Genomic DNA, 22,184 nt, shown 5'->3' with positions numbered 1-22,184 from the left:
TCGACAGAAATTCCGCTATTCAAACTAAACGCAATTATTCGATATCACGATTGTTCCAGTTTTCAAGCATAGATATATCTCCAAAAACAAACATGTTATCATAATATCCTTCGAATAAAAACTAATTGGATTAATAATTCGGCGTATGAAGAGCTATAGAGCTATGTTCAATTGCATCCTGTGTGATATAAATATGTCCCTCGCATTTGATTAAATATATGGTGATACGGACAATATTTCTGTGGGGAATATGTACGATTGTGTATTGCCTACTTCATTAATCACTTTTCTACTAATAGACAATTTCAACTTTAGAGTAGATAGAACGATCAAAATAATATTCCATCCATTTCAATGAAAATGTTTGCCATTCCTGATTACATATGAGAAAGAATCAATGAAATCAACTTTACAAAATGATATTCATATAAACATTGAATTTCGGTATAGGGCTCCTGATAGGAGCTTCGAGGGAGGATAGGGCTACCAAATAGAAGACACGCCAGCATTATCAATCAACGATCCCTCCCCACACCGTAGGGTTAGGGATCATTGGGTCTGAGAATCATGTGCCCTGAGCAAGCGCAGTGAGCCAAGAATGAAAACCATCTGCATTTGTTCGGCTAAGATTTCTGCCATAGTGCGGCAAGCCGGGATGATTTTGAGATTCCAGAAGGAATCATTTCACCAAGGACTCCAATAATCAGAACACCCATCTTAACAGAGTAGCCTGGATAGGGTCTGCGGCGTTCGAAGAGAAAATCTCGATATTTTATCCGTTTTCCTCCTCTTTTCGGGCAATATTCGTCTCGCCAGGAGCTGAACAGCTCCTGGCGAGACGAATATTAGGTGCAAGCTAATAGGTGCAAGAATATTAGGTGCAAGCTAATAAGGCTAATGTCCTTCTGGACAGGAACCTCTATACCCATCACGCGGCTGCGGTAAACTAAGTTGTTGGAGACACCATCCTGGCAGGTCATCATGAACCCCTCAGTTTCCGACTTCAGCCCACTCGACCTGAGGAAAGCGAAGGTCAGGAAGATGAGGCCCTTTGATAAGCTAAGGTTTTCAATGTTCTTGAAGAAGACTCCATGCATTGGCTTATTCTTGTGTTGCCGCAGAAGTGAAGTGATCTCTGCGGCTTTTATATGGGCCTTTTGCTGAACGGGTTCCAACTCGCTGACAGAGTTGTGATTACTTCGTTCAGTGTCGAAAATGAAACAGAGTTCACCATCTGCTCGGGCAGTTGCCCTAAAGAGCAATGCTTCAATTCCTGCTCTCTGATTGCTGCAGATCATGCAGAGAAGAGGATGCAAATTTTTTATTATTATCACCTTAGAAATTATGGCTCCGAAATGAATTTGCTTTCCTATTCACCTAAAACTGCAATCGCACACTTTTTTTGTGAATACTCTTGTCATGTTTCAGGATTATACATTTGGGACAAGAACATGTGGTAAATTATCAAGATAACTGATAAAGAGACTTCGAAGCAATAAAAAAAAGATGAAACATTTACTTTTACTTATGAATACCAAAACAACGCATAGACGAAATTATAAACATTGAAAGGAGGAATATTTTGTGATGAAGATAATAAACCTATCACTTTTGGTAAATTATTCATTTTGATGCAGTTAATGCAAGGGCGATATTCCAGATCTATTTTTCCCACCGCGAGTTATTTACTCTCTCTGCTTAATCAAAACACATCGAACAGAGATAGCGAAACGCTTGTGGCGTGAATAGAATATGACTATTGTCAATGAAACACTTTCTTTGAAATAGGAACAGTTTTGAATGATTTTTCCGAAAGAAATGTGTGTGAGAAAATTAATAGTTGATGAACATGAATCGACGGCAATCCAATGAGAAGGACAGAACAAGAAATTACAGCTCTATAATCTTATTTTGGAGTTACTGCTCAAACTGAGACCCCATTTATATTCAATCAAGAGAGTACCGGGAATCGATCCTTTAAAAACCAGCGTGAAGGCATTGTCAAAATTATTTTCGTATCCAGGTTGGCACAGCTTCAGCTTCCCTCTATATTCATGCAGAGTTTGAACGCTTATGACATTGTCTAAAGATTTATAGACATCTATAGACAATGCTTATGACATTGTATATAGTTAGTCTATATACAAAGCTTATGACAAAACATATTTTCACTCCATCTCATAAAACACAGACGAAGCTTATAACTTCACTACACATTTACAGTTTTGTTCATGTTCTGTAGTTCATTCAAATAAATAAGCTAATTTTTTTTTTGTTAGATGGCGTCACTATGCCCTTTCCACGTGAATTTGATATCCGGGTTTTGGCATGGTCTTCTTTGGTTACAGTCTCCAAATGTCAACTGAATTTCAGTTGACACGCCACTGAAGATGCCTGCCGCAGTTGCAGTTGAAACGTTTAGAGAATATAACCAAATAATCCACGGCAAAACCCGGGAACCAACCAAAATATGTTTGCTTAGTTTTTTTAGGTAAATATTCGTTTTGAGGGCACCCGGCGATTTTGAAAAAATGTTTGAGTGTATTTACGCATTTCGATGCGTAGATTGCGAATCCGGAAAAAAAATCGGCGCTCTCCCTTATTTACAAAGTTACGGTTCTTCCAAGTTCAGAAAAAGGCAACTCTGCAGCCTTCTTTTTCACAAGATTAACTATTTAAAAACACAAGCATTTATTCACTAGGTCACCTTTACACCATATTCCTCCTTTCTTGACACAGGTCAGATGGTAAAAGTGCAGCTCTGTCAAACTCTGAAAACCTGATTTGGTCCGCAGCTTTGTATCTGCTTTGCTGTTTCATTTTCCAGAGGCGACACACACTGTCTTCTGACAGTTCAAATTTCTGCATATGATGATTCAGAGACAGTGACCTGTGAGAAGGCCTATTAGACATCTTAGTTCATCCCTACTGTAGTTCAACAACTGTTTGGTTTCAAGCTTCAAAGAGTAAATGAACGCATCGGAGTGAGCCAATCCTGGAAGATTTTGCTACAGCCATAAATCTCCTTGCCATCTAGGTGTTCAATGTTTGTTTGACAAATCTAAAGCGGTGCCAGTCACAGGTTCTGGTCCGATGAAGCTGCTTGCAGCCCCCTTCTTTGCAAGGAAGACAGCAGCCTCATTGCCTTCCAGACCAGAGACAATTTTTCAAGTCTTCCTATAGAGGAGAGTCGTTTTTGGCATTTGCTACCAATTTAGACGTTGCTTAGTAGAAGCCAAGAGCTTCCAATGCCGCTTGACTGTCTGAGAATATCTTTATTGACTTGAGCATGAGGTTGAATTCTACCAATCTAGTCGCAAACAATTCAATACCATAGATTTCCGCTTGAAATACAGTCGCAAAGCTCTCTAGGCAGGTTTTTATCTCTGTCCTGGGTCTTCAACTGAAAACACCAGAACCTGAAGGCGTTTTTGATCCATAAGTGAACCAACAACTATCTGCTCTTAATATTTCTTTCCCCCGGAGGATCTAGTCCTCTCTTCTCGGGAACAGTACTTTATAAGACAGTTCGTAGTTGACAGTTGGAAGCATATCAGAGGTCATTCCCAGAATGCTGTGACTTCCACTTTTAACTAGCATAAAGAAAACCCATGAATTTTGCACCACGATAACGCACTACCTCACAAGGCTATCCTCGTGAACGACTTTCTGGTCAAAAACTCAACCAACCATATCGAACAGCCAGCGTATTCACCTGATATGACTCCGGCCGTTTTTCCTTTTTGCAAAACTCAAATAAACACTTCGAGGCACCCGTTTTCAGTCAATAGATGACAAAAAAGTATTTGCAGTGAGTACTGAAGTGAATTCCAAAAAATGCGTTAAAAAAATGTTATGATGATTGGGTTGTCCGTTGTCATAGGATATAATTTCGGAAGGGACCTACTTTGAAAGCGTTACAATAAATTGGGATGAATAAAACATTTGTTCGTTTCTTTGAACAATTTCCGATACTTTTTGACATAGTAGTATGTGCAGTGGTCGTTTCAATGATTCAAATTCTATTTGATGCCATATTTGTAGTGACTTGTTTCACAGTAGTCAACATATTCACGAGCTGTAGTGAAGTTGATCAGTGGAAATCCGACTCTACCGCAAAATATCAGATTTCAGACTAATATGCCCTTACAACTTTCATTCAGCCTACCTGGTAATGCGATATACTCATTTTGGTGAGACACGTTTTGCTGTTCATTCTGATGAAACAAATAAAACAAGTCAGAAGGAAAAGGTTTATTTCGATGAGATCTACATATACAAGCTGCTTACTTACAAACAGGTAACATCAAAAGACAACTTCTTTTACTTCACCTAAGACTAAATTTACTTCTCGAAAATAAATTAATATGGCAAGAATTACGAATGTAGCAATTGTAATATTGAATTGCTAATCCTAGGTGAAAGAGGAATGTCAACGTTGAATAATCGTTTTTCAATAAATCATTACAAGTCATTATTCAGAATATATCAAGCAATTGCTTTTTAAAATATTCTTTGTCGTACTGTCAGGGTATAATTTCCTCAATTCCGTTTTTATATAATATAAGCAAAGGTTTTTGGATCAATCATCAATCATTTCAATTTGAAATTATAATTTCTAATTAACTACCCAGAAGTTAAATTTTCTAAAGAAAGTAGATATCATTGAATCAATTCATTGAAAAGTCGTACGAATCAAAGTATATCATTTTAATGATGAACCCAATTTGAAACTTCTAGAAAAGCTTGTCTTTCCTCAATCACCTGGAATTTATTACCCAAAAAATTATAGTATACTACAGATACTCGACAATTTGAAACATCTACATATTATCTAGAGAGAAATGGCAAATTTTCTCATTTTATAAAAAAATATTATCTAGTGAAAGCTTGAAGAAACTTTCTTTCAGAAATAAATAATCCAAAACAACGTGTGAAGGAAAATTGGAATTCCTGCAATGAAAATATATTTAATGTAGGTAATATTCATTTTCTTGCACCAATCAATTATCTGGAAATGCCTGATTTCAAGTACTGACTTCCACAAAAATCTATTCTTAGATAGGTTTTTTTTTCATATTTCGTCATTATTGCCAGGAAATATTGAAAAAATCAATAAAGTAATATGCCTCATGATTTTGAAATACTGCAGAAAGATATTTTTTACGAACGAGTTAGTGTTTCTCGCTACTTTTTTTAGGTTTTCTTATCCCACAATATAGATCAATAGAGAATCTGTTGAGGTGTAATAAAGGGCAGAAGTTCACCTCAAACAATTACTGTATAACATATACCACTGAAGAGTCCAACAAGTCAGTAACTTGTTGTTAAATCATCTGAAAATAGAACTTTCAACAGTTGATGCGCCAGACTAACTGACTATTATAAGACAAGTATAGCTCAGGCACCAGTCAATCTAATAATAACACTGATTACCTTCAAACATGACTCAACCTCTAACGGAAGCACCAAACTCTTACGAAGGTTCGAAACAGATGAACACTTCAATCTAGCAGACCACTATTATAATTTTCATGCAGACATTGTTCACTGTGGTTCTGGCATTGAATCTGGTCATTATTAGGCATTGGTCAAGGACGAAACGGACTGGTTTAAGTTTGACGATAGCCGTGTCAACAAATATTATGGCAATATCTTGAATTTATTGGAGCCTCTGGTGACACCACATAATTTATTCTATGAAAGATAGGACATTGGCAGATCATTAATGTTCTTCCTGAAGGAAAACCCCCGTTTAATTTGACAGCTACCTCAATATCCCAGTTAAGGCTTGCCAATCAATCTGATAAACCAATATTACTGGAGTTTCATCCCAACACCAAACCATTATTTTAAGCACCTTGGCACGTGTTTCGATCACCAAGCGATCATCTTCAAGAGGAAGATAGACTACATGAATACACATACCAGATGTTTTCCGAGAATTCAGTTAAGGTTCATATTTCCGGTTTCTCCTGTGGAATAAGTTATATAGGTGAATCTTCAAGACCCCTACAGCCAGTAAGACCTTTGATCTTACTGGCTGTAGGGGTCTACAGCCAGTAAGACCAGTAAGACTGGCTGTAGGGGTCTACAGCCAGTAAGACCAGTAAGACTGGCTGTAGGGGTCTACAGCCAGTAAGACCAGTAAGACTGGCTGTAGGGGTCTACAGCCAGCAAGACCAAAGGTCTTACTGACTGTAACTACTAGTTCTACTGGTTCTGATGTTGAACATGATGAGAAATTGAAGGTTAAACTGTTGTATACCGAGTTGGATGGAGATATGGCTGATCTTGTGACTTTTGAGAAGTTGGACGATCCTGCATGTACTCAGTGCTTGCAAAAAGAAATGAATACATTGTTACTTCCACCATTAATATCCAAAAACTTGATCCACCCATTCATATTTCCACCAGCTACAAAGGATGGTGAGAATGGTCAACTGAATTTAAGATAGGTTAGGTTAGTTAGCTGTTGCCATTGAAGACGGAAGTAGCAAAGATTCGTTTAATGCTTTGACAAACTTGATGATTCCAAAGGGCTAGCACAAAACTAAAAAACACCTCAGTTTTATTGAATAATTTCCGCTTTCCAAAGATTTTTTTTTCAATTGTAACCAGTGAAAGTACACCAAACCGTTCTAGAAGAACCTAGAAGGTTGAAATGTGATTGATTGATTTTAATGAAAATGTCGTCTAACTTAGCCATCAGTTACCAGCATAATGAGGTATTTATTAATGAATAAATCATAGAGATTATGTAGTAATTTAGTGAGAATGACAACATACTTCCAAAAGTATGTGATTCGATTTTTCATGACATGATGAAAATAATTTCCCCAATTCATTTTGAAATTCCAACTTGAAGTTTTCCCTATGAGGTTATTTATCTATCATTAAAAGCATTCCATCAAATATGAAAGTAATTTCAAAAAAGTTTCAAAATAATGAGTGATAGAAGAAGGCATGGAAGAAGGCATAGAAGAAGGAACAGTTTATATGAATTTCAAATTTAAAAAGTTACTAAAGGAAATTCGAACCACAAATGTCCATGACAGTCTTTTTATGGTGAGCATACTGTTCAAGAACTTGCAGAATTTATCAAACCCAAATAATAGAAACAACTTTCAGAAACTCGCCGGATGATGTAAAAAATCAACTGTCTTCGATAGGCTTCTAAAACAATATATTTTTCCAATTTTCTTTCACACTCGAATTCCTTAATCACTGGATCAAACATTCGTCAAAATTAGTCAAGTAAAACCATTCGAGAGTATTATACGAAGATATTGATAGTTCCAGAATATAGTTTGTTAGCATTTATTCGGGATCCGTTAGGGCAAGACTAAATCAAAAAACAAAAATATACATGATATTGCACAAGATAAGTTTCGTAGGCATCAAGACGAAACCGAGACCTCAAATTTTGCTACCAATCTTCAAGATATTAATTTCTCTCCGTTGAACAATTGTCAACTCTTAGAAACGAAATCAGAGGTCACTCGACGTACACTTAAAACATATTTCACAAACCATCACTTCGCAAGACATTAGACTAGAATATTTTGAGTAAAATATATACAACACAAATATATGACGATCATTTTTGATTAAAAAAAAAAAGTGTCGCAAAGAAGAGGAGATCGTGGAATAATTTCACTATTCTGTAACTTTTGAGTAGAACATTGTAATATAGTGAAAACATTTGTTATATCTATGTGTTTTTGCAACAATAATCGAATTTTGAAAGCGAACCAATAGAGGTGAAAATTATCTATTTTTAAAATTCATAAGCAGGTGGGATGTACCTCTTCTCTGCGACACTGAAGAAAAATCAAATTATTGCAAGTGAAAAGTGTGCTTCAGCAGTCGTAAGCTTATCTTCACTAAAAAGTTGGTATTTATACTAACACGGGCTTAGGTAGGGCATATCACTGAAACAAAATGAAAAAAAATGTTTAAACAATTACACCAAAAAAAATCAATATTGACTTATTGCAGTCTATCTGTAAATTATTATTATTATTACATGCATTATATATAGTATATATCTGGAAAAAATTGAAATCGTAATAATTTTTTTTTTAGTTCAACATATGTTCATAAATGGAATAAATGTGTCCAAAAAAGGCTCTCACAATTAAGTAAACTATTCACTAACTTATGAATTCAGGATCAATTATCAGGATGGTTTCAAAAGGTATACACTTCAAAGTGAAGTAATCCATGTTTGAAAAAAAATCTGGTACTTTCATGATCATGGACTATATAGATGACTTAACAGCCTCCATCAAGTACCGGCTGCACATTCTCTTCGTAATTCCGACATCAGCATTTTCTGAGATGAACCAATGCACATTTGTCTATAATGAACTCCATATCTATAGTATGTGTGCTCTCTCAAAAGAGTAACCAGGGGTTTATGGAGTGCAACAGATAACAGCAATGAGATGTAAAAAAATGAATCGCCTTGAGTATGACCTGCTCTAGTTGGACTCAAACCTGACCAGATGTTAAGGTAAAGATATTACAGGTGCAGTCCTGCATTACACATCTATCAATGAGCAAGTTCTTATAGCTAGCGACTCCTCCCTTTGACCCTCTCTGCTCATATATCTTTTCGAATCCTTGGTCAACTGCGTATCTATAAAATGTTTGTGAACAACTTATGAAAGAATTCAAGTAAGTTATTGGTCTGTAATTATCGAGAATTGGCAAATCTCCATTTTTTTGGGGATAAGAAAGGACTGCCCCATCAACAAACCAATTCTTTTTTTTTTCAAAGACAAAACACAAGCACTACAGTAAAATCATTAAGGCACTCTCAGAGTGGTGCGTGTACAAAAGTAGTCATTCACATTGGATTTGAATCGCTGGTGATTAAATCTATTTGGAAAAAGGTTCTCACGAAGTTTATTCCATTCGAGCGCAGTGCTCCAAATGAAAGAGTTCTTAAAAAGTGAAGTTCGAGGTGTACTGAGTTGAACCTAAAAATGATGAGCAGCCACAGTATGTCGCGTATTTTTAATATGTTGGTGGATCAAATGTGCCAAGTCACTTTGATACTTCCAGTGAAAGTATCCATAGGAGAGAGACAAATCCCCCAGCCTTTCTTCATTATTCCTGACGATTAAGGTTGCAAGTGAAGTTCGCATCTCCAATCAGGGGGATGACCTTTTTGCTGGATGGAATCCAGCAGCTTCAGGCCTAGGGTATGCTTAGGGGCAGAGCTCCATACATGAGAACAATACTATAAAGAAGGTCTGATCTGAGCTTTATAAAGCATCAAAAGTTGCTGAGGTGTGTACAGTTTTCTGGTTCGGAACAGTGTTCCAAGCTTTTGCTCTCCTTGAAAACAATGGCGAGATGGCGGTGGGTGCTTGGCAGTTATTTCCACCAACAGGTGGGTATTCAGCCAATCTGGGCCAGAAACAGCAAAGTTCTCACAACTTACAGAGCTCTTCAAACGCCATCTAGGGTTATCAGATTGCTCAGTACTTCGTGCTTGTGCTTTGTGCTATCGAAGCTCTCTACAAAAAGATTTGAATTGCGTGAAAGCTAGAGTGTCTAGGCTGAGTGGTTGCGGATGATCATAGATGCCCGATCAGCGGTCAGCCGGACCATCCACAACAAGCCAAGACTCTTAAAATTTCCGCGATTCTTCTCGCTAACCTCGCCAGAGAATTTTTAGCAGCCACTAACAATCGTATTATAATTGAATCGAGAAAGTACTGTTTGTTTGTCAGCCTTGAGTATGATAGATACGTCGTAGTTTTGCGGTTATTCGCCTCGCGAAGGGCGTGAGTCCTGAAGGTCCATCACAGATTGAATACGAGACGCGTGTTGTCCCGCCAATTTGATCTTAGCTTCCATCTTGTGTACTCGTCGTAAAATATTTCAAGCCACAAAGTCGGGATCCCACTCTTCCGTTTAAGGAAGCGAATAAACAGCCCTGGACATGGTGGTGTTAATTTTCCTCTTCTGGAGGAACCTTTGCGTTAAAACGAGCCAGCTGTTGTGACTCCAGGGACTAATTCGGTGGAGCACCCTGTGAATTCCAATTGTTTCAACTGGTGGAATGATGAAAATCTCCTCTCCAATCGCGTCAACGGATGATGGAACTGTCACTTCCTGTTAGCAGGTTGGAACTACACAGCCTTAAGAGTTTTGCCGTAAATTGTGGCATGATCATACCACTTCTATGTACCCTCTTCGCGCGTGCTCACTACTTTGGTAATAACGCATCAGGCTATCTGTTGGCTCATGCGTTCACTCAAAGTATCTAGTATCGTTGCTGTCGTAAGTTGACAAATCGGTTTGGGCCCCGTCATCTTCTAATTTTGTGCGATGGTCGGTTGTGGGGACCTTTTCTTGTGGTCTACTGCTAACCCAATTATAGGAGCTATCAGGGATTTAGCCTTACAGATCCAAAGCTGGCATCAGATGAAGTGCTGAGTTCTCTCTTCCACATATGTCGAGACCGCACCAGTTGCTTAGATAAACGATGGTGTAACTCACCAAAGGTTAAATAATGGTATCAAGGACTAATTTTCAATATATTATAATGTGAACAGAAAAAAATTGAGAGAATCTTTCTGAAACTTCGCAAAATGTATATCAAAATGTTCATTGTGGAAATTGGAACAAATATTATTGGATAAAAATGTTCTGAAGAACAATACTGAGTAAACAAAAGAAGTGAATCGTTTGACAGACCAAGCTTCGAAATCGAAAACATTTGCTGTCAACCAAGTTTTTTCTCACATGTCATACATTACCTTTATTCTTTGGTACCTAATTAAAGGCGTTTTCTGGCGCTCATGTATTCAAAACGTATTAGTCTGTGATTCAAATATTCATTCTAGCGTTGAAACGATGACATCACATCAACTATGATTTGACACGTACTCATGATGGTTCAAAACTAGCGTGAGATTGGTTTTGAAACAGAATGTGACGTTACGTTACGTCAGTTGTCGATTCTGCTTTATTTTGATCGTTATAGTTTATAAAGTGCTGAAAACTTTTTTAAGAAAATACGTTGTAAAGTTGTATAAAATGAAGCTGTATGCACAAATCCGATTCTAATTGAGGTTAGAGAAAATTGAAAAGTTTGTTTTCATTATTGAATTTGACGTCTGATACAAACTGAAAAATTCCATTCTGGCGAATCTTTTTATTCATGACGCCACTAGGAATTGTTTTTTATAAGGCGCTCGAATATGATTAAACGCCAGAAAACACCTCAAATTCTGAATTTTGAATGAGACAATAAAAAATTTAAAATCTTCATACAATGATATGCTTACCTTTTAATATATAATCCGTCAATAAGGTGGGAACAGTTGGGCTGTCTTCATTAATGGCTTTCAGTACTAGAAATACAGGTTATGTTATTCATTTGGAAATGCCTATATTAGTCATGAAAACTGAATGAAATAGAACTGCCAAAGAAGCATTATTCAAAACCTATGACGACTAAATTATGCAAATTTAGGATTCTGATTAATCTAAAATTCTAAAAGATGGAAAATAAATGTGAGAGCAGAATGTGAAATCTCAATTTTTTTTTATACAGACTTGGTTTCCTCAAAGCTCGGTAATTTATTTTTCATTTGCAGTCGTTTTTTAATAATATACCTGTCAACATCAATAACTTTCAATTTTCAAAAATTTATTCAATTTATATACAATTCCAAAGGCAGAACACTCAACAACTATTTATAATCTTGGTAATACTAGTGGTATTTCGTCTACGAAATTTCTAGGAAGTTCAACTAATTCTTGTGATTATGATATTGATCAAACTGTGTCCGAATGAAGTACATACATACTAAAAAATAAATATTTCAAACTAAAATCTCAACATATTCATCTCTCACAACTACCTACACCGTAGGTTCTGCCGGAAAACAACTACTTACTCGGCTAACACCACGCTGGATATTGAATTATATCCGACAGACATTTATGCAAGATCCCTCACAGAGGTTAGCCTCGCAGATCTTTCCTGCACTGATGAGAAGCAATACCTCGAAACCGGTCTGCAGGTGATCTACTTCAATAATTTCAGCATGGTCCTGCTGCTGGATGAACAAGAAACATCTGCGAGACCAACTTCTGTTAGGTATCTTGCATAAACGTATATAATTCAATATCCGGCGTGCTATTAGGCGGAGAAGTTGTTGCCGGTACTATTTGACATAAAGAAAAAGAACTTTGGTGAATTTCGGCAAAATGTTCACCAAAAAACTGAATGACATAGACGAAAAATTATTTAAATATGAAGCAGATTTTACCCTGAAAGACGATTGTGAGTAAAATTCACTGACAACAAACAAATTTGAATGAAACAAAAACGAAAAAATTTATAAAAATTAAAATTATTTGCAATTCCACAAAAACTGATGAAAGTTACAGATTTTGTGAAGATCATAGACAAATCAATAGCAAAACTGAATTAGATCCCTTTTCATTACCAATGATGAATAATATATAATGAAAAATTTGGAGTTTGTACAAATAGTTCAATGGTCTAAATCTCGATGGATTTCATAATTCTAGCTTCATCGTTGATTAAATTTGACGAACGTCATGTTTTTATCGATTAAGTTGGAATCAGGTATCTTTGTGCAGCATACAAAAATAACAGTATTGAGACACGTTTCCATGATTGCCAAATTCTACAAATTTTCCTAACACATGAAACTCTAAGTCACACAGACTGTCTGATGAAGTTTCTAAAGACATAATTTCCTTGTGAAATAATAATGCGATGGAAAACTATCTATTTGTGGTTCCCAAACTTCCCTATAAAAATACTCACTTTTAATAAGAATTTGGAGAGTTTGATTATCTGGTGGTCCACTGTCTATATGATATGGAATCACCGTTGTCAAGTACTAAAAAAAAAAAATATTGATAACCTGGTATCGAACTACAAACGCCAACTACCTTAGGATCCAATCCAGTGGAATTCCTCAAAGACGTATTTTTGGCTGCACGTTTCTTCTCAACATGATACTGCCTTCTTTTGTTTTGAACAGCAAGTAGTAGAGATATGAAGGTATTTTTCAGTTCTTTCTCATATTCCAGCTCGTCCCGCAAGGCCAATTCTGAGATCAGTGTTTCTGAAAATTCCCTGATCAGAACTTCTAGTTCTAGGAAGAGCTCATTCAACTGCGATAAACTGAGATCCCGCAGTTCTGAAAAAGATAACACCAGATTCTTATACAAATCATCGATGAAATGTTCATTTACTTGTTTTTTTAGTTCACTTCCTAAGTATTTTTGAGTTTATAATGCTACAACCTTGGATTCATTTCAAGAAAAATACTCAGATACATGTTTGTGGAAAATAAATGTTTCTATTAGGTATTTTATGTGAAAATGAAACAACAAACCACAAATTTCATTCTGAGAAAAAAACTAATTTAAAAATAATTATACTCATTAATAGAATCTTCAAGACCCTATTCAAATCCATGGGATGATGGTCTCCAAGGGTCGAGGAAGAAGCATGATTGAGGTTATGATAGAAAAAAAACCCTAGAATTAAAAATCGACCTGTTTTCATACTTTTTTATGAAAGTATCTTGAAAATATCTATTTTGTTTGATTTTTCTTGCCTCAATGTATTTAGACAAATAAATATCTGACAAAATATGAGACAAATAAATCTACAGCAGAGCAGTAGATTTTTATATAATTGATTTTGATGATTTTTTCTATGCACCAGTGGGCACTTCGAATGGCTGGAAAAACTCTACATTAGTAAAATATCTTATCACTTTGAGTTTTATTCTGTCAATTTGGTTTGGTTTGATATCGATGTGTTATTTAATGGAAGGTAATTTTGTTGCGGCGCCAAATCGCCGTTGATGCACTTAACTAGAACTAGGACTTCTTCAACTAAGTATTGACTATTCTCAATAGTGGCTAAACATATGATAACATACATTTATTTTTGGTTTGGAGGCCAAAGATGAAAAAGCTCCTGCAATCAACAAAATAGATAAGGTGGATCAGAATAGACTGACTCTATATTGGGAAGCGTGCTAGTCATGGATCATTAACTCCATGTAAATTTCTACTGAAACAGCTGTGGAGGTACCAAACTATATGATAAGGGACCAAATCAGGAAATGGGTCAATAAAAAACAAATATATCTAGAAAAACAATGGTTCCCAAGTGAGTAAATACTAAATGTCTTCACTTTTGAAGTAATATTACTTTTGACATAGTGGTATAACTTTATAACATGAATGTATATGTGATTGTATTTGTGTATATATATATTCTTTGTCTTCTTGAAAATGTAATATCATCTTGTAGACCTCTTCTTATTATCTCTTTCAACACATCTGTGAATGCCGTTCTCATCAATGTACCAAAGTATTAAATGCAAGTTTTATGTACATGCACAACCTATAGGTTACTATCATGGAGTTACTTGTTTATTTACTTAATTTCTATATATCTGCATACACATATCTGTAATGTAAATATATAAAGTTGTTGATGTATAATTTGAGGTAAATTTATTATTATTTGTAAAAGAAGATTCCGGACTGAAAAGAAACATTTCCAGGGCCTTGATGTGTCAACAAGAGAATAGCATCTCTTTCAGAAATTAATATCTGGAAATATTTTTGAGTAAAACAGAATTTCTAGAATGTGGGGAAATATGGCTGGAGAAATTACTTTCAGAGATTGACATACATCAACCACGTATATCTTACTGAATCCAATACTTACTGTCTTCATACAACGGAGAACTGAGAACCTCCTTGGCCTTCTCCATAACTTCGTTATTGGCCAGCTCCCTTTCCCTCGACTCGGGACACCCGTCACTGGAACAAATGTCGTCTTGCATCATGTCGTCGATTTCTTGAATGACCTCGTCAGCAGTTTTCAGAGGCTCCGAGTCGTGGGGCATACCTCCCAAGATGAGCGCGTGCATATCAAGATCACTTGCGACAGCTTCGTCTTCGGAACTGAGGTCGAGGTCGTCTTCAGGAGTTCGAGGTTCCTGCAATCAGCGAATTTAAAGGTTAGAGTGCTAGGAAAGTTTCAGTGTTTCATGACTGTGTACATAAAAAGTCTCATTGTTAACATAACAAATTCCTTATCAATTTCTAGTAATAATGATAGCATAGAAGGTGATCACATAAAACTCTCTGGGTAAATATTTTAAAGTCACGACTCAAATAAGAATCGTTACACTTTTCAACTTATTATTGTTAGTTTTCTTAGTGAGCAACCAATATAAAGTCAGTCAATTATAAAAAGTAGCATTTTTGGGAAAGACAGTTTTTGATACATCTTTATTCAAAAAATGTGGAAGTTTCCCACATTTTTTGTATCAAAAATTAATATCTCCTAAAAATATACCCTTTCAATTGAAAAAAGTGGCATATTTTTTTGAAATCAATTAAGAAATGTTTACAAGAAAAAATCTAAAACAAAGTGAATATTTGGAAGGAGTTTTAATAAGTGTTTTCGTAAAATTGAACATCACCAACCGGTGAAAATGCTGAGAAAGTGAAAATAATTGTTATGGGGAATCGTTGAATCACTATTAGAGAAGTTACTGAGGATGTCGGTATATCGGTTGGCCCACGCCATGTAGTTTTTTCGGAAATTTTGGGTATGAAGCGTGTGACAGCGAAGTTCGTTCCAAAATTGCTGAATTTTGACCAAAAAACCGTCGCACGCGCTCAGGAATTGTTGAATGAGGTCAAGATTTGCTTAAAAAGGTCATAACTAGTTACGAATCATGGATATACAGTGCATTTCTTTAATGCCCCCCCCATTTATTTTTGAACGGGTCAACTCAAAAAATTGAAATTTGGCATAATGAAATTAATGCATGAATACTTTATTTTGAAGTGAAATTGACAGATGAAACTTTCAAGATGGCGACTGGGTGCCATCTGGGAAAAAAGTTAAATGGAAAGGGGGGTCTTGTGACACATCATTTTGAAGTTTCTGACGAATAATTCACAACCCTAGAATATGAATATTACTGGGGTTTTTTCCCCAACACCAAATCGTTATTTTTAACACCTCGACACGTGTTTCGATCACCAAGTGATCATCTTCAAAGAGGAAGATTAAAACTGAGTTTTAATCTTCCTCTTTGAAGATGATCGAAACACGTGTCGAGGTGTTAAAAATAACGATTTGGTGTTGGGAAAAAAACTCCAGTAATATTCATTACTACACCAAAGGTTCCAAACAGAGCATCATAAGTACCTAGAATATGAAGTCAATATCTTCACCTATTACAAAATGGCGGAATATTTAATAATTTCCTGAAGACAACACATTAATATCGATAAATTTCTTTATTTGTCATACGGCAATTCCAACACCTCGATAAGATTTGTTTAGTTATTTTTTGTTTATAAAAATAAACATTCTCCTACTGGTAGTAGGAGAATGGATACTCCAGATGCTCTCTAGCAGAGCAATAAGTATTAATGTAGAAGACATCACAGTTAAAGGACTGGTCATGGGATGTCCACAGGGAGGGGTCTTATCACCCCTTCTCTGGAACATGTTCTGGATACCCTAATTAATCACCTTAACAAAAATGGATTCTACACAATTGCATACGCAGATGACATAGTTATCTTGCAGACCGGCAAATTTGTAAACACACTGTGCGATAGAGCGCAGGATGGGCTCAAATTGATAGAAACATGGTGTAAGGAACACTCACTGTCGATCAATCCCAAGAAGACTGAGATGGTCCTTTTCACCAGGAAAAGAAGTTTAACGGGCTTAAAACCTCCCGAAATCTTCAAAAGCCAACTGAACTTCTCTGAAGAGGTGAAATACCTTGGTATAATCCTCGACAAGAAGCTAACATGGAACTCTCATCTACAGAGTAGAGCAAAAAGAGCATACGTGGCTTATGAGCAATGTCGGAGGACAGTGGGACGCGCATGGGGTCTTTCACCCCGTGTAGTCGCCTGGATCTACACTGCAATAATAAGACCTCTGTTAACGTATGGGGCCATTGCATGGGGACCGAAAGTTCTACAAGCAACGGCCATCCAAAAATTATATCAAATACAGCGACTGGCTTGTTTAAACATCACAGGAGCCATGAGAACAACACCAACCGCGGCAATGGAATTAATCACGGGTCTGACCCCTCTGGATCTGTACGTTAAGGAGGTTGCGTTAATGGCCATGGTACGATTGCGCACGGCTTGTGTAAACCTAGAAGTAGGAATGGGTCGATTGAGGCTGGGCCTATGGCGGGAAGCGCTTACTGCGCAACCTCTGCTGCAGGCAACAAGTGATGCAATTGAACCCAGGTTTGTGTTTAATAAACCCTACAAAATACAAATTAAGCAGAACACAGAGTCAGATGCTACAAATGCAATACGGATTAATACAGATGGCTCAAAAACCAAAGAAGGTTCAGGATGTGGAGTGTACTCCAGATCACTAAGCCTAAGGATTAAATGGGGAATGGGAAGAAATACCAGCGTGGTCCAAACAGAACTGGCTGGTATCTCAATCGCCACAAAAGAAATAACCAAGAAAAGAATTTCTGGCAAAAACATAACAATCTGCACTGATAGCAGACAAGCACTATTAGCCTTGAACAGACACCGTGTTACTTCAGGGCTAGCACTAGAGTGCCACCAAGATTTAGCCAAAGCCTCGGTAGATAATAACATTATCCTGAGGTGGGTTAAAGGGCACGAAAGGAGTAAAGGTAATCGCATTGCCGACTCTTTTGCCAAGGAAGCGGCTGAACTAAGAATTTTAGGACCAAGTGGCACCCACGGCCTGATGACTTCGACAATTGCGGAACTAGTCAAATGTTACACCCATGCTCAATCTTTAAAGAGATGGGATGAAATCAAAGGATGTAATCTTGCCAGGATCACCTTGGGCGACCCTGGGAAGCTGGCGCCGAAGAAATATCTGGCGATGACCAGGAAAAATCTACGCCTTACAGTAGGATTTCTGACTGGCCACTGTCAGCTAAGGAAACACCTACATAATATGGGGCTAGTGGACACACCTCTATGCAGGATGTGTGAACAGGAAGATGAGACTGTCAGGCATGTCCTGTGCGAGTGCCCGGAGTTATCGTCAATAAGAGAGTGTGTGTTTGGCGAGTCTTGGCCTACACCTGCCGATATAAAGGAGATGTCTCCCAGCGACCTGTCCACCTTCCTGGAAAGGACAGGAGGGACGACGACCTAGGAGGACAACTCCTCGGGAGTTTGAAGGTGATTGACAATGTTTCGTGATGAATTTCACTAGTTCGGACTTCCATTGTCTACTATATACAATGATTTGAAATCCCTGAAACAAGAATAGCAGACCATGTTTGGACCCATCAACACAACATCGAGTGGTCCCAAGCTGAGATCTTGCACAGAGAAGAACATTGGTTCAGGAGAAAATTTAAGGAAGCCGCATACATGTTGTCCAACAACGTATTCAGCCAGGCCAGCGTAGATATACGAAACATATGGAAACCCATCATCAAACGAAAAATGACCAACTCCCGCCAAAACGGTCATCTCTCACGGAATCAGTGAAGCGGAAAATGGAAAGTAGAGAAAGTGAAAGTATTTCAACGACCTATAAAATAGTCATCTCTCGGAGGAATCAGTCCAGTCATCACCCGAAGACGATTGTAGATACCAACAATCGAAACGTCGTGAACTAACGTGACTTGGAATCTCTACACTTTTTTATTTTTTTATTATTTTCTTTGTTCATTCCTTTAATTTTTATTTATTCAATTATTATATTTTTTACTTGTAGGTTATTTCACTATCATTTCATTTCAGGTTTATTGTTGCTTAATATAATTGTTATTTTCAACTATTCTTTCCTTTTTTTAATTATTCTTTTTTCTTGTTTCATGGATTTCAAATCATTGTATATGGTAGACAATGGAAGTCCGAACTAGTGAAATTCAACTCCTCGGGAGGATGTACAATGGGTCACATGTGGCCTAAGTGCTGTGGGCTTACACTCACCCTCCCTACTCTACAGATACAGAACAAAAAATGTCAGTACGACAATGAACACCATTGTTCAGTTAGAATATTCTCAGGTACCATGTCAATAATCTCTAAAATGATCTGTTCTCGTCCATTGGAAGAAAAAAAATTAGAAAATATTTGAGGGAACTTATACCCCAATTCACAACTACCGGTAGTGTACATAACAAAAAACCCCCCCAGGTCATCCGTCTATTCCGGAAGAACAGCAAGTGCAAATCATTGGTGAGATGGTAGTAAATCCTCAACAGTCTACTTACTCCGTCGCGAATGTTTGTGAGGTGTCTCCTTCTACTGTGGAAGAGGAATAGGTATCATCCATACAAAACTAAAATGGTACACCAATTAACCGAAGATGACCCTGATCGAAGAACAGAATTCTGCAAAACCATGACGAAAACCATTGCAAGGCATTCTACGAATCTCCACAATAGTTGTTTTAGTGATGAATGTACATTTTTTAAACGGTAATGTTCACAGACAAAATTGCCGTTATTGGAGTGACACCAACCCTCACGTTTTCTGGGAAACACATACCTAATATCCAGAAAAAAATAACGTTTGGGCAGGAATATTGGAAAACCATATTGTAGGACCACTATTTATTGATCAAAATTCAACAGAGGAACTGTATTTGAATATGCTGGAAACTACTGTTGACCCTCTCATCACTGAAATCGTCGAAGCGAATCCTAATGAATTCGATATAGACATTGTATTTCAACAAGATGGAACACCACCACATTATGCGCTCGCCAGATTTGACACCTTTGGACTTTTTTATGGGGCTATTTGAAGCAAAGGTGTACGAAACTGAACCTGCTTCAATATTTGATATACAGCAGAGAATATTACATATTTGTAGAGATATTGACGTTACTGTGTTCGAAAATGTTCGGCGTGAAATATCGGATAGGCTGTTCATATGTCATCTTGAGAGTTTCATCTGTCAATTTCACTTCAAAATAAAGTATTCATTCATTAATTTTATTATCTCAAATTTCAATTTTATGAGTTGACCCGTTCAAAAAATTAAAAGGAGGGGACATTAAAGAAATGCACTGTATGGTCGCCTCCATTGCGACGACTACCGTGGCAGAGTGCATCAGGAGTTCTTGCCACATGGTCGTACGGTCAATAAGGAGTATTACCTTGAAGTTATGCACCGCTTGCGAGAAGCAGTACGGAAAAAACGTCTGGTTTTATGGAAAAAAAATTCATGGATTTTGCAGCACGATTAATGCACCTGATTACTCGTCGTTGCTTGTTCGTATTTTTTTTGCCAGAAACAACACCTTAATCATGCTCTAGCCACCGTATTCACCAGATGTGGCTGGCGACTTTTTTCTGTTCCAAATATTGAAAAGAACCATGAAAGTACGGCGTTATGCAACGATTGAGGAGATAAAAACCGAATCGTTGACATACCAAAAAGTGCATATCAGAACCTCTTCGAGGATTGGCAGAAACGCTAGCATAAATGTATTATATCTGAGGGGGACTACTTCGAGGGGGACAAAATAGGAATTGATGAATGAATGAATATTTTTCGAGAAAAATGAAAATTCACCTTATTTTTTTAAACATACCTCGTATATCTACAACCATAATTGATTGTTAATTGTGACTGCGATAAAGAGACAACCTGAATAAGTTTGTTCTGTTTTCTTTCATCAAGTGTGTATTTCTTCATTATAATATCTCAAACGAACTGACAATAGAGAGACAAACAAAATATATGAAAATGATCCCAGCAGTGATACTTTTTCCCATGACTTATTAACTGATACATCCATGAGAAATTGATGAATAAATGAATATTTTTTGAGAAAAATGAAAATTCATCCTATATTCTCGTATATATTGATTTCTAAACTCAGTGTTTGTACATATATGCTTCAATAAGTACTAGTTACTTTTATACAGGGCTATTCAAATTCGTTTCTGAACATGGGGATCTCGTAAACGATAAGAGATAGAGTGTCGGTTAAATAGTGGCAAAGTTGCGTATTTTAGAGACCTGTTCAATGATGTGAAGAAATCGAATATAGCTCTTTTGGTTCTGGAGATATACAGGAAAAACCAAAAAATCCCAAATTAATTTTTTTGCCTATATCTTCTTTATTCGCAGACATATTGAAAATCTGTTCACATTTTGCTTTCAGCACTTGATGTGGGCTCTCAGAATATATCCATGCATATTTTATACAGGGTGTCATCTGACTTGGCCACCTCCATCTTTGAATTTTTACATACGGACCCGTATTTTTTGTTGTAGTTTTTGGATAGTAGACGTTCACTTCATACTGAGAAATTAAATTTATTTTTATATTTCGGGATGTTTCGGTAATATTCGGTAATATTAGTTTAAAAACACCACGAATCTACAGAACTTGATATTTCTTTTGAAAAAATATCTGCTATCACAATTGTGACTTAAACTTCCATATAGGTACTGTACTTTTTGTTTACGACTTCATTTTAGCATACTTTGTATTATTCCTGTTATAAATGTTGTTGAATTAACGTTATCATTATTATTTCTGCTTTGATAATTATTCATTTCACATAATGGTGGACGAGCGGGTTTGATGTCGTCGAGTGAAACTACATTTTTATCAAGGCTCGTTGCTCCGATCGACTTTCCACACGAGTACTTTTATTCATAAAATTGTCCAAGTAACCTTATTTTGTTGAAAAATATTGAAAAATATCTGTCATTTCAAAGTTTTGGGGTGTGGACCATCGGGGGTAGTCCGTTCCTGACTTTGTAGCTAAACAACTGACTCCTGCATGAAAGCTCATCGAAGGAATTCATTTGTTTAGTCAATTACCAAAATTTGGATGATTTTGAATATTCACTTGAAAAGTTATCAAAGAAAAACATTTTTCATTTTGTAACTTCGAGGGCCCGTAACTTGGTAACGAAGGATTTTAGGAAAGAAAGTTATATGAAGTACTGGTGATATTTTGACCCCATCTATACATTCCCGAGAGGAAAAGAGGAAGTCCAGGGACACTCTGTATAATAAAACAAATGGGAATTGTGATATACATGTGCGCTATCAGTTGCGTTTTATTATAACACATCACTATTATCACTGATGTTTTGCCTCTTTTATTATTATCATTTTTAT

General features: G+C 36.7%; 1 protein-coding gene across 2 annotated transcripts in view; it reads right to left on the bottom strand.

The window, feature by feature from the left end:
• Window positions 1–4,239: 4,239 nt before the first annotated feature.
• The window catches only part of Unc-76 (fasciculation and elongation protein Unc-76), a 58,573-nt gene continuing 40,628 nt past the window's right edge, over window positions 4,240–22,184 (bottom strand). Inside the window, exons 3-8 of one of the 2 annotated variants that reach the window (XR_012467125.1) lie at window positions 14,759–15,032; window positions 12,955–13,205; window positions 12,827–12,902; window positions 11,310–11,375; window positions 6,184–7,934; window positions 4,240–6,028 (exon numbers count right to left, since the gene is read on the bottom strand). Coding sequence is in view for 1 of the 2 variants with exons in the window: in XM_023159910.2 (XP_023015678.1) it covers window positions 7,918–7,934; window positions 11,310–11,375; window positions 12,827–12,902; window positions 12,955–13,205; window positions 14,759–15,032 (684 nt within the window). In the remaining variant the exon portion in view is untranslated. Of the gene's footprint in view, window positions 7,935–11,309; window positions 11,376–12,826; window positions 12,903–12,954; window positions 13,206–14,758; window positions 15,033–22,184 lie in introns of both variants that reach the window. The other variant, XM_023159910.2, reaches the window with a different exon arrangement.

This window comes from Leptinotarsa decemlineata, unplaced genomic scaffold (genome assembly GCF_025532065.1).
Source record: "Leptinotarsa decemlineata unplaced genomic scaffold, Ldec_3_MD MMD2_tig00026314_RagTag_RagTag, whole genome shotgun sequence".
Taxonomy (NCBI): domain Eukaryota; kingdom Metazoa; phylum Arthropoda; class Insecta; order Coleoptera; family Chrysomelidae; genus Leptinotarsa; species Leptinotarsa decemlineata.
Note: the sequence above shows the minus strand (reverse complement) of the source record. Positions and strands in the feature narration are given on the sequence as shown.